Consider the following 11,944-nt stretch of genomic DNA (forward strand, 5'->3'; position numbering starts at 1 on the left):
GGTTAGTCACTACTTGGTCGTTTTGTTAATCAATTTCGCCTAATAGAAGATTTGGGAGTCCGTTTGAAAATAGCAATTCAACCACTGTTCTGTATGGCGGCTAGGAGGAATATTAGGTATCCTGATCATGAACTGAGAGGGCAAGAATCGAATTCTAGGGTTTCCAGGCGTGATACTAGTGTTTACTCAAATGAGAGTTGTGAACATAATGCTCTTGATAATGGAAAGGGACGGGTTAGTAATTTAAGACACGGGGATAGCGGTAAAGATAGAGATACGTTTGCGTCCGGAGCTAGACAGAGAGACAGTAAAGAATCCTTTCTTGATCGTGGACCTAGAAGATGTGGGCTTTCAGCTAAGTCTGTTGATAGGGAACCTGGTGAGCTCTCTAGTGAGAGTGGGTCTGATGAGTCTGAATCAGTGGTGAAAGATAATGGAGCTGTGAAGCAGGTGGATGATAGAACTCAAAGCCCTGTAGAAAAGAAGAGAAAGTTTTCACCGATTGTCTGGGACAGAGATGAGCACGAAAGAAGTTCTTTGAGTAGAAATGAGAAACCTGTGGAGGTCACCCCTCTTCCTCCCCCACCTCCACTTGTTAAGAGGTCAAGCCAGTCACCTACTGTCAACATGCATGAAGATCCTAAGCAAGTTGGTCTTCTTGAGGTTTCTGCTCCTACTTCGTCATCTCCGGTAGAGATATCTTCTTCGTGTGTGGTGGAACAATCATCAAATGCTGGGAAGGATGGAAAACAAGAGGATGCAACACACCTGGAAGATGAGGAAAACATGCCAACAAGGCATATATCATCCTCTAGGTGGGCTGCTGGTAATAGTTCCCCAACTGACGAGGGTGAAATAGTAGAAGTGGAAATAAATAAAAGGAGGAAGAAACTAATTCCCGGGAGTTTGCACAATAAGTCTTTAACGCCTGAGGCTGGAGAGTCTGTTAGGGAAGGTAGATCATCTGATTCCGATGAAAGGAGACACCAGTCTTTGCCGGGAAGCAGAAATGATTTTGAGGAGAAAAATGCTGTTAAGGGTGACTATATGGAAATTGATGAGGAGGAACGCAGAAGAGGAAATACTAGTGACAGCCTTACTGAAACAGATTCTGATGACGAATATGTTCGCCATGAGACACCTGAACCTGCTGGCACTCCACTGAGAAGTATAAACATGCTCCAGGGTTGTCGAAGTGTTGATGAGTTTGAGAGATTAAATAAGATAGATGAAGGCACTTATGGTGTTGTTTACAGAGCGAAGGATAAAAAGACAGGTGAAATTGTGGCATTGAAGAAGGTGAAGATGGAAAAAGAAAGAGAAGGCTTTCCTTTGACCGCTCTTAGGGAAATTAACATACTTCTTTCTTTTCATCACCCATCAATAGTGGATGTTAAAGAGGTGGTTGTGGGTAGTAGTCTTGATAGCATTTTTATGGTGATGGAATATATGGAACATGATCTTAAGGCTTTGATGGAGACAATGAAGCAGCGTTTCAGTCAAAGTGAAGTTAAATGCTTAATGCTTCAACTTTTAGAAGGGGTCAAGTATCTTCATGACAATTGGGTGCTTCATCGAGATTTGAAAACATCTAACCTGCTTTTAAACAATCGGGGTGAGTTGAAGATATGTGACTTTGGTTTGGCTCGGCAATACGGCAGCCCGCTGAAGCCATATACTCATCTGGTTGTTACGCTTTGGTACAGGTAAAGTAAAGTCCGTTTACCCTTTTCTAGTTAAAAATGGTGGTTTCTTGATTTTGTAATTTAGTTCCAGTGACTTTGCCGTATATTTTGGCCATCAGTAGTGTAGCGTTAAGAGAGTCTTGAGGTTGACTTAAATCCTTATGTTTCCACTTTGAGTATAGTTTAGTTTCATTGTGTGCCAGGTTAGCTGTTGAATGCTAATGATTTTGCGGTATTCCTTGGACATCACAGAAAATGGCCCATTCAGAACTAGACACATTAGGAAATATTCGTTCTTCAGCTTTATTTACTTGTTTGTTCCTTGTGTTGACTCTCCCTTTTTTATAGAAAGTAGTCACTTCCTCCGGGACCAAGCTCAATGACTGCATTTGTTTTCCCAGGGCACCCGAACTTCTCTTGGGAGCGAAACAATATTCTACAGCCATTGACATGTGGTCACTGGGCTGTATCATGGCAGAACTATTAGCAAAGGCGCCATTATTCAATGGTAAAACTGAGTTTGATCAACTTGACAAGGTATTTCAAACATAGGTTCTGACTTGGATTTTTAGCCATCCAGGCACATTCAGCTTTTAAAGAACTGCTTCTTTCTATTTACAGATTTTCAGAGTCCTGGGTACTCCCAATGAATCAATTTGGCCTGGATTCTCCAAGCTGCCTGGAGTCAAGGTCAACTTTGTCAAGCATCAGTAAGTGTTTGTAATATTTTAGTTGTTATGCAAGCATACCCTAAATTTGCTGAAACTCTCTATCGTTCTTAGGCTTCCTAGCTTTGAGTAATGTGGGTGTGGCATTCTTGTTTATTAGTGATTTCTTTTGTTTTTCCGGCTTTACATAGTTGTTATGTCGTGCTTCTTACCACTGGCTTATTCTTTCAGGTATAACCTATTGCGTAAGAAATTTCCAGCCACTTCATTTACTGGTTCACCAGTTCTGTCCGACGCTGGCTTTGACTTGCTGAACAAGCTCCTGACATACGATCCTGAGAGGGTAATAGAATATATGAGAAACCAGTTGCATGTATGCTCATCCAGTATGCACCTTGATAGTTTTTTGACTTTTGAATCTGTGGGGATTCTTTTTCTATAGAGAATAACTGTGGATGCTGCTCTTAAGCATGAATGGTTCAGTGAAGTCCCTCTGCCAAAATCCAAAGATTTCATGCCTACTTTCCCTGCTCAACATGCCCAAGACAGGTGCGGAGATCTATCTCTTGTTTAAACTGAAACGATCACTGGTCAACTTGACTTTAATTCTATCTCTTTTTAACTTTTATTTTATGTGCCAAGGCGTGGGAGGAGGATGATAAAGAGCCCTGATCCTTTGGAAGAGCAACGTAGGAAGGATCTAACACAAACCGAACTAGGGTCTGGTGGTCTGTTTGGCTGAAGTAAGGCTCACGATTGATGCTCTCGGATACCTTGGAATTACCACATTAAGGCGAGGGCTGCTGCTTAAGCGGAGGTTGGAACGTTTGTATCTCAGACTATAATTTGTACTTTCTTTACTCATTTCAAGGGTCCATGGTGATTTGGTGAAGATGATTTTCCTCCTATCGCCAGCTGGATTCCTTGCAGGTTTTAATGTGTTGATGACAAGCTAGGCTGGTCAGTTAGTAGTGCTGCAGCTTTCTGACAATGCTTGTTCTGCAAGGTGTGACAATCACAATAAAAACTCATTCCCTACTGAAACTTATGTATGTAGCCACAGTGTTATTGAATAGTGAGCTTTTCTTGCTTTACCACAATTAAGGGAGAGAACCCGTTCTTTTCAACTACACAATCCTCTTAATCAACTCTGTGTTTCTCTTATTATGTAAGACTGGTGTTGCAGTGGGGTTGACAGTCTTGTCTTTGAAGAAGAAAAGATAGTTGCCGATGAATCTTTGCAAGGTAATAGGTGACTTGTGTAAGCTACTACCAGTATTGTATTTGGTTTATATGGAAAACAGTGTTCTTTGGAGTCCTTAGGAGCTAATGGCTGCAAAATAAAGTAAATCCCTGGGTACTCGTTTAATCGGTTAATCCTAAGTTCTTTCTGAAAGAATTCTATTTTGTTTTCTGTTTACTGTATACCCGAGCTTTTTTAGTTGAATGCAAAGTGCTTGAAACGCTTTGTTAGGCTTTCATTTGTAAAGCTAAATTGTCATTGTTTGTCCAACTCTCTCAACCTTTAAAGAAACCATTTGCTGGGAAGTTTTTTGCAAGTAAGTATAGGCTTTTTATAAATCAGCCAGCCCTTCCTGAATCCTTGAAAATATTCATCTTGCATGTGCATGTGCATGTGCATGTGCATTCATTCTACCATGATTTTGACATTCAAGCTGCAACTCTTTCCCGGAGACATATCATGACACTAGTAATGGTGCTCCAAGCGGGTCATTTTCGAAAGAGTTAAAACCTATGCCAGTTTATGTAATCATTTCACATGCAACTTGCTGGAGTGATTTGGTAATTATAGCTTCCTGTCCCATGCTGTTATCGGAGAGGAATAGATATCAGTCTAAGTGTTTGCAGAAAGAACACTCTGCGAAGTGCATTGTGGTGGCCATCCATATTCGAGATGCTAAAAAACAACAGTCTATAAGATCGTGTAACAAGTTCCAACAAAAAAAGCTTATTATACACACTAGACGTAAACAAATTAAGAGAAACCTGTGTTCCGTTTCTTCTCATATCAATTGCAAAAAAATCACTATATTTGGCAAAAAGGGTAAAGCCTTGTGTTTAATATGATATACCACACCTTTTTCTTTTTGAGTCATTCAGGACTGAAAACTATAGTCTTCCCAAGTACAAAGGTAACGAGAGAGAGTTCAATGAAGAATATTGTGTTTATCAAATGCCTGTCCACTGTCCACCCAAATATCGTTATCCCTCCTGGATTCATCTGCAAATACAACACTGCAACAACGTTCATCTATAATCAGCCATCACGCCTTGTCTGGATGCAAACAATGGATAAAAAGGACATACACAATCATCTCACCAAAAGCTTGTCTTTTATGGTATGCGGACATGGACATGTACGAAGGAAAGTGGTTGTTATTACCACCAGGCATTCTCACGTAGTGATCCATCGACTCCACATCGCTCTCCGAATTGGAAATCTGAAAAGAGATGGGTGGATTCGTGGTGGCCTCCAAGTGAGCTCCACTAGGAGAAGTCCTTATCTGAGTTGAATCTGTAGATGAGCAAGACATTATCGCATGCCATTTACTTGCAACCGATGCTATCGCTTGTGCTCTGTGAGATATCTTCGTTGCTGCGTGCAGACATAAAATAATCCCAACAACTTGGACCACCGCCGAGACCTGAACACATAAAAAACCATTCCAAGCTTTTAAACCTCACCAGAAACCAAAGAAGAAACAAAAAGCTTTAACCTCACCGCGAAGTCACCACCGTTTATATACGTGATAGTTCCGCTATACGCGGTGGTCTGGAAAAGCGTAGTAAACTGGCTAACCGTGACGACCAGAAACTGAAGAAGCAGAAAGATGCGGAACCTGTGGCTTATCTTAGAGAGGTAATGACGCAAACGGATGTGCTCGTAGATGAAAAGAGAGATCTCGGACTCTCCGTCTAAGAGCTTTGCGTAATCTTCGAAGTGAATGACTTGCAAGTTGCAGACCAGATGAAACATGGCACTCGCAGCTAGAAAGATAGTGCTCAAGTAAGTCCACGACAAGATCATAGACAAGAGAATCAAAACAGAGAGCCATGGCTGGTCATGAGGCACGTATAGCATCCGGATAATCTCTCGAAACGCTTTTAGTCCAAAACAGGGGAGTGACCAAAGTGCAAGCAGTCTCACAGAGTTCTGTAATAAAGGAAAAACAAAAAAAGGTTTCAGCTTTTAGTCCGAAACAGGGGAGTGACCGAAGTACAAGGACTCTCACAGAGTTCTGTAATAAAGGAAAGACAAAAATGTCAGCTTTCAATCCAAAACAGGGGAGAGACCAAAGTACAAGCAGTCTCACGGAGTAGTATAATAAGGAAAAACATAAAAAGGTTTCAGCTTTCCGACAACCCATGATCTATCACAGAGTTCTGTATAAGAAAACACAAAAAGAATTCATATTTCCGACAACCCATAATCTATCACAGAGTTCTGTAATAAAGGAAAAAAATTAAAAAAGGTTTCAACTTTCATGCAACCCATTATCTAACACAGAGATTCTGAACCGAAAATAGAAAGAATCACCGAGATTTGCTGAATATACTGAGCCTTGAGCCGCCCCATGCGACCGCTGAGCTGATCAACAAACAGAAACTTTCGAATCCCATGCTTTCTCAAGTTATGAGAAACGCAGAGCAGAGAGACGCCAGCAAGACACGCCTGAGAGACGACGATGTTGAGCTCGAAGCTCTTGTACTGATACCTCTCGCAGTCTCTGCAATGCCCCAGCTCCAGCACTGTGACGGGAACCACCAGACCGACGGTCAAGAACACGATCCAAGACAGAGCGAGGCTCCGCGTGGAAGATTGGTTGAACCCGAGGAGGGTCAGAAAAGTCTCGAGCCACTGGAGGGTTTGACCGAGGTCGTCGTCTTCGTCGGAGGGAGGTTGCTCTTGATCGAGCAGCGGCGTTTCGGGCGGTTGATGATCACTCGACGACGACATCAGAGACTGAATGAGTTTACAGAAGAGATCGACCGCGAAGGGAAACATCGGAGCTCGTTGATGGCGGTCTCGATCTCATTTAAAAATCATGTATCATCATCTCTCGTCTTAGATCGACGGTTGTAAATCATTCCGATTAATCAGAAAATGGGAATCGGAAAATTAAATATAAGAAGTAAAAAAGAGAAAATCCAACAATCGAGGGTTTGGCATTTAGCGGTGGAAGTTTATAAAAAAATTAATCTCTCTGATATGTGTTTTAAGCCGTTAGATTGAAGGTTACGGGTGAAGTTTCAACGGTTGGTGGTGGATAAGGAACATAAATGATTCAGTGAGACCAGTACCACCTGATTATTCTTTATGTGATACTGTGAATTCTTTTTTTTTCTGGGGCTCAGTGATACTGTGAATTCAACGTGGGAAAGCCTAATAATTTTTCATTTCTTTTATAATATTTGCTGATTAGGGTTGACCATACAAGTATACATGATTTCTGTTAAATAAGTAGACAAATCCTATTAGTTATGACAAATAATTATGATGTATGATCTGCAGTGCAGTGCAGGTAATAACTAGCTTCGATTTCTTTTTCTTTTAATATCACCAACGTTTTTCTTTGTTTATTATAAAGACTTAGAAGGAGGTCATCAAGGCCTGCAAATCTTGCGTTCTTTGTTTCAGTCTTCGTGAATCAGATCCCATCTTTAAACTATTGAGTATATTACCATTATTATATTTTCTTACGTCATACGAATAATAAAAATTAAATAAAAATAGTATTTGTGCCAAAATAAAATAGTATATGCCTGATCTGTTCAATTAGAGCGTGGGCTGGCATTTTACGAGGAACACGAAGCCCATATCTAAATGCAGCTGCAAGATTTCACATGCTTCACATTCTTTTTTCTCCAAATAAACTGTCTGCTTCAGAAATTGATTTTGAGATCTTAACATCTTTACAAAAAAAAAAAAGATTTGAGATAAGATTATGCAATAAAAATGTGGTTAGGTGACAATTGACATGTTGATATATTTATTGTTGGTAGTTGGAGTTATAGTTGAACAGTAATCGTTGAAAAGCTACTGCGATTACAAAGACATCACAAGATGACAAGAAACATGCATAGTGGTTTATGTAGACTATTCTATTTGTGTTTGCTACTTTTGTTGCTGTTGTGTTTACTACTTGCAATTTGTTTTTCAGTGTCTTCAATACACTAGCTATGAATATGATAGCGATATTACAGTTCATTAAACGAAAGTAATCACAATCCTTTTCAACTTTTCATTAATAAATTTTGTTTTAGTTGCTGTCAGTCCTAAAACATTATAAGGATGAACCTTTATGTGTCCAGTAGTCAGTAGATAAGTTATTTATCCAACTAAAACTTAAATGCTCAAGTTTTATTTAAAATACATTTTATTTGTAATGACGTAACTATGGTTGTTCACAATGGTTTAAAACTGGTGTTATATGGTCTATTTTAATTTAGTTCCACCGAGCTAGCTATCGGGTTTGGAATCTGATTAGGATTAGTATAGTTTTTGTTGAAAGAAAAACTAATTATGGTTGTTCACTTGTTTGTTCTTATGAAACAAACGAACAACACAACAATTTCATCATCATCCAACTATACAAATTCAACAACCAACCCAATATCTCCACAAATATGGCCAGTGGGCCAGAGAAAAAAAGCATTAAGGTACGAAGACAGAAAGAAAAAGCGTAACCGCTAATTCAAAAATTGCTCCAGCTGAAATCAAGACTAACCGCTCACTTTTCCCCTAACGGTTATAGCGGGTACGTATAAAATCCACACAAATAAATATCCTCAAAATTTTCAAAAAAAAAATATTTTCATCTCAATCTGCATTGGTATTCATTCCTCAAAAAGATGGTATGTAATTCTCTCTCTGTTCCTGCTCTCTTGCCATGTCGATTTAATATTAAAATGTATGTTTTTAGCAGGACAAACCAGCAAAAAGGAGGTCAAGACCTCGTCCTCTTGAGACCTCTGGTGCTACAATACTCGCCGCGGTTCGCGTCGTTTACACAAGAACCAAGAATCCGAAGAATCCAGCCTCTTTCCTTGTCCAAAAACTCTTCCAGCTCCTTCTCTTCTTCTCGTCCATGACAAGTCCCTTCCATCGTCACCTTCTCTCCATTCTCTCCGTAGCCGACGATCACATCCTTGCGGCGCAAGACACGGTCCAAACTTACTTCCCTTCTTCCACCTTCGCCTTCCTAAAGATCTCCGAATTGCTGATCGCATCAGAGTCTCTCCCCGAGAAACTCGACGCGGTTCTTGAGAAACTTCCACGTTTGATGAGGAGAGCCGCGTGGCTAGACTGGATGCTGCTTCACGCTATTTATTGCCTTGATTCTCTCGTGAACGTGTTGGAACGATGGAGAGATAAGAACAAGGGGGCGAAGGAGAAAGAGATCACGGTGTATAGGAGTTTTAGCAGAACAGGATCAAACTATGTAGAGGAGGGGAAAAAAGTGACGTACAAGGAGGCGTTACAGAGAGGAAGCAGCGGAGAAGATGGTGGAGGAAGCACCGGTCGTAGCAGCAGCAGCGGCGGCGGCGGAGATCCTATTTTGGAAATGTTTGAGAACGGTTGGATCACGAAGCCCATCAAAAGAAGTAGCAGAAGCGCTGATTCGCTCACTTGCTCTCGTTCTGATTCCTGTGAGACCACTACATGAGTTCTTTTTAAGTCTTTTGTCTTTTTTTTTCTGTAGCAATTATAAGGGTGGGTTTCACAACAGCAACAACAACAACACAAACCAATAAATATTTGTCCTTGTCGACTTTGGTAACTTTTATGTTCATATCTTTGTAATTATCATATTCCACAATTACAATCTTTGTGTGTTTTGTACAAAACATAGAAACATAATAGGATTTTAAGGATGCTTTGAAGAGGCTTGTGTAGTTATGTTAATATTTGTGTTCCCTAAACATCATCATTAGAAGCTTCTGAGACTTCTTTCTGCCTCTCGAAAGTTCCGTTCACTGAGATTGGCAATAACGATGGTGTCACACCTTCTCGAAGCACCATCGGGATACAACACTCTCTCTCCCATTAAACAGAATCAAAAGGCATGAAACAGCTTGCTCTCTCTCTGTCGTGTCACCCATGTCTAGCACAGTTGCTAGACTGCTGATCATATGCCTTTTGCGAAATCGGGAGAAAATGTGCCCATGCTTTAAATGGACCCAATACTAAGCTCACAAATGAGTTATTGCATCAACAATGGAAAAAGAGACAACAAGTCACTAATATTGAGACTGGGAATCCAAATATTTTTTCGTTCTTTTGTTTGTCGAGGTGGTTACATATAGTTAACGATCATGAGCTATGTAAATGATAGTTAAAAATAACACACGAGACTATTCGGATAACATTGTTTTATACAGCTTAACCTATAAAGAAATCTCTAAATACCTAGAGATTATCGTTGGATTGATTTCGAAACAACATTACTCTCAACGAAAGAAGTGTTATTTATTCATAGGCATAGCCGCATAGCAACGAGAAGAGCAGAATAAGTCTCCACTAGATGTCTTTATATTTACTTTGTATGGACATTAATGCCTTCCGCAAGTTTTGCATATAGTTCGCGTTGGATAAGTGTTTGGAAGATACTGAATCGTTTCCTTGTCACGTGTAACAACAGTTTGTCCGGATTTCATATATGGATCCCTTCCCAATAGACAGTCGACGTGGAGGCTGACTTTACACTCGTTGCATGCATATAATCCTTCCTGTATATGTATATCTTCTTCGCATATTTCGCACCAGTAAAGTTCATCACCATCTGCATCTTCGTTGTAAGAAAAAACGAGCAAATGCTCATCATGCTTGTACCTCGCTTTATGTGGTAGAGTAGCACAAAGAAAGCAAAGAACAAAACGACATTCAATACAATTTAAAGGTTGTTCTTGCCATAAATGACAAATGGAACACAGCCTGCTTGAGTATTCATCACAAGTTATGAACAAGGGATGTGGATGAGAGTGATGATTGAATGGGTCACATATAGAAGCACAAAGCGTGTCTAACTTCCAATCACAGCCCTCGATCGGACACACATACGCGAAACCACATGAGTAACGTCCACATTTCTTACACATGAAGCAACTTGTGGTATAACCGAGCTCTAGAATCAATGGATGAATGTGTAGCATAAACTGTTTGACTCGAAGAATATATGCACATGATTCATGTAAAATGAAATCACAGTATTGCATACAACGATACACATTGCCATCATCAAAGAACGGAATCATGCACGCGTGACAATGCTTGTTTTCGTCATGGAATTGTTTTTCAAGTTTTATTAGATGACAAGGATGGCTCTGATGCAGTATAACTCCATCACCTTTATCTTCAAACAATTTAGTATTTTCATATGTTTCTTCAGGCTCCCCTTCAAGTTCTTTCCCGTCGGACACGTCACGTCGTAGTGCACATCTAGAATGCATTGAATAAACGCATCCTTTCACACAAGAATATTCTCCGTAGTTTATGTCTATCTTTTGATAACAAACTCCACAATCAGCCGACTCCTTGAAAGGGTTACTAGGAGTAAAAGCGAGACGGTGATTGTGACGAGATACCTTTATAAGATATGGTAAGTCGATACACCTTTTATGAACAAAAAAATCACATAGGAGACATGCGTATAATAAGTGGGAATAATCATCATCCACTAATCCACAAACATCACAAGCCAAAGTAGATTTCCTGGGAAAGTAATGGAGGGTATGCTTGTGCCTTTTAGGATTATCTATAGTAAGGGATGTTGGTTTTCTTGAGCAAATAACATCAAGTGCAAAATTGCAAATAAGGCAATAGTAGAATAGACAAGAAAAAGTGTAATCTTGACAAGAAAAACATCTTGGATTAGGGTATCGCTCAGACCAGAGAAGTTGAAGAGGATGCTTTGGATGATCAGAGGAATGGTAAATAGAAGGAGACTCAACACATTCTTTGTGATATGCACCATTGCAGTAGCTGCAGAAGTAATAGGTATCTGTATCGATCTTGCAGTGACAACCTTCACAACCTGTTGCGTAATATTTCTTATTTTCTTCATCCATTTTTTTGCTGCGATGAAATAAAGAGTGGACATTATTGGAGTTTTCATTGAAACAGGAAGTTTTGACAATGCGATATTTAAACTGAAAGCTTCGCCCTTTAGTTTTTGCCAGTTTTGTATGCTCTTTATCTTTTTCATATCGTTCTTTTGGACACAAGAAATGACATGAACGAACATGGTTAAGAGGATCCATGGGTTAGGTTATTGTTTTGGTCTGAAGATTTAATGTTTACTTATTACAACAACTAATATGGTATATATATACACTGGAAACAGTTTATATGTCGACAACATATCACGCCAAGTATTGCAATTTTTGTTCATTTCAAACTTCTTCACAACAAAGCAAGAATGAGATTCTTTTAGAGTCTCAAGTTTTGATTATTCATTTCTGAATGAAAAAGCAAGTGCTGAGGGAAACAAGTTATTCAGTTTTATTTTATTTACTTATGCACGTTTATACAACTATACTAGGTGTCTTCCTGTGCAATGCGCAGATATA

General features: G+C 39.7%; 4 protein-coding genes across 5 annotated transcripts; 2 read left to right on the forward strand and 2 right to left on the reverse strand.

Moving 5' to 3' along the window:
* The first annotated feature begins 11 nt into the window (after nucleotides 1–11).
* Nucleotides 12–3,447, forward strand: LOC108832943 (cyclin-dependent kinase G-2). Of its 2 annotated transcripts, XR_001946594.2 has the most exons (7): nucleotides 12–1,706; nucleotides 2,087–2,222; nucleotides 2,307–2,395; nucleotides 2,585–2,696; nucleotides 2,796–2,902; nucleotides 2,996–3,170; nucleotides 3,269–3,447. XR_001946594.2 is itself a non-coding variant. In XM_018606395.2 (6 exons), exons 1-6 carry the CDS (start codon nucleotides 94–96, stop codon nucleotides 3,093–3,095), a joined length of 2,157 nt encoding a protein of 718 aa, XP_018461897.1. In that variant the 5' UTR covers nucleotides 12–93; the 3' UTR covers nucleotides 3,096–3,447. The 2 variants fall into 2 exon arrangements, 1 of the variants encoding a protein (XP_018461897.1); XM_018606395.2 differs by having other exon boundaries at nucleotides 2,996–3,447.
* An 857-nt stretch (nucleotides 3,448–4,304) lies between these two features.
* On the reverse strand, nucleotides 4,305–6,530 carry LOC108832945 (uncharacterized). The gene is made up of 4 exons (XM_018606397.2): nucleotides 5,913–6,530; nucleotides 5,097–5,528; nucleotides 4,695–5,019; nucleotides 4,305–4,609 (listed from the first exon to the last, which is right to left on the reverse strand). Exons 1-4 carry the CDS (start codon nucleotides 6,378–6,380, stop codon nucleotides 4,467–4,469), a joined length of 1,368 nt encoding a protein of 455 aa, XP_018461899.2. The 5' UTR covers nucleotides 6,381–6,530; the 3' UTR covers nucleotides 4,305–4,466.
* Nucleotides 6,531–8,002: 1,472 nt separating this feature from the next.
* On the forward strand, nucleotides 8,003–9,104 carry LOC130506223 (uncharacterized). Its single transcript, XM_057000853.1, has 2 exons — nucleotides 8,003–8,035; nucleotides 8,302–9,104. The coding sequence occupies exons 1-2, from the start codon at nucleotides 8,003–8,005 to the stop codon at nucleotides 9,040–9,042; spliced, it is 774 nt and encodes a 257-aa protein (XP_056856833.1). The 3' UTR covers nucleotides 9,043–9,104.
* Nucleotides 9,105–9,623: 519 nt separating this feature from the next.
* On the reverse strand, nucleotides 9,624–11,651 carry LOC130506224 (uncharacterized). The gene has a single exon (XM_057000854.1). The coding sequence runs from the start codon at nucleotides 11,633–11,635 to the stop codon at nucleotides 9,929–9,931; it is 1,707 nt and encodes a 568-aa protein (XP_056856834.1). The 5' UTR covers nucleotides 11,636–11,651; the 3' UTR covers nucleotides 9,624–9,928.
* Nucleotides 11,652–11,944: the final 293 nt, after the last annotated feature.

Source organism: Raphanus sativus, unplaced genomic scaffold, assembly GCF_000801105.2.
Source record: "Raphanus sativus cultivar WK10039 unplaced genomic scaffold, ASM80110v3 Scaffold3007, whole genome shotgun sequence".
Classification (NCBI taxonomy): domain Eukaryota; kingdom Viridiplantae; phylum Streptophyta; class Magnoliopsida; order Brassicales; family Brassicaceae; genus Raphanus; species Raphanus sativus.

What these genes read in the sequence shown, in the direction of transcription:
- LOC130506223 (XM_057000853.1), top strand. Translation starts at nt 8,003, where the DNA reads ATGGCCAGTGGGCCAGAGAAAAAAAGCATTAAG. An exon ending in CAGAGAAAAAAAGCATTAAG is followed by an intron (nt 8,036 to 8,301) that starts GTACGAAGACAG and finishes TGTTTTTAGCAG; the next exon opens with GACAAACCAGCAAAAAGGAG.
- LOC108832943 (XM_018606395.2), top strand. Translation starts at nt 94, where the DNA reads ATGGCGGCTAGGAGGAATATTAGGTATCCTGATCATGAACTGAGAGGG. An exon ending in AGTTTGATCAACTTGACAAG is followed by an intron (nt 2,223 to 2,306) that starts GTATTTCAAACA and finishes TTCTATTTACAG; the next exon opens with ATTTTCAGAGTCCTGGGTAC. An exon ending in GTCAACTTTGTCAAGCATCA is followed by an intron (nt 2,396 to 2,584) that starts GTAAGTGTTTGT and finishes TTATTCTTTCAG; the next exon opens with GTATAACCTATTGCGTAAGA.
- LOC130506224 (XM_057000854.1), bottom strand. Translation starts at nt 11,635, where the DNA reads ATGGATCCTCTTAACCATGTTCGTTCATGTCATTTCTTGTGTCCAAAA.
- LOC108832945 (XM_018606397.2), bottom strand. Translation starts at nt 6,380, where the DNA reads ATGTTTCCCTTCGCGGTCGATCTCTTCTGTAAACTCATTCAGTCTCTG. An exon ending in TAAACGGTGGTGACTTCGCG is followed by an intron (nt 5,020 to 5,096) that starts GTGAGGTTAAAG and finishes TTATGTGTTCAG; the next exon opens with GTCTCGGCGGTGGTCCAAGT. An exon ending in CCATAAAAGACAAGCTTTTG is followed by an intron (nt 4,610 to 4,694) that starts GTGAGATGATTG and finishes ACGTTGTTGCAG; the next exon opens with TGTTGTATTTGCAGATGAAT.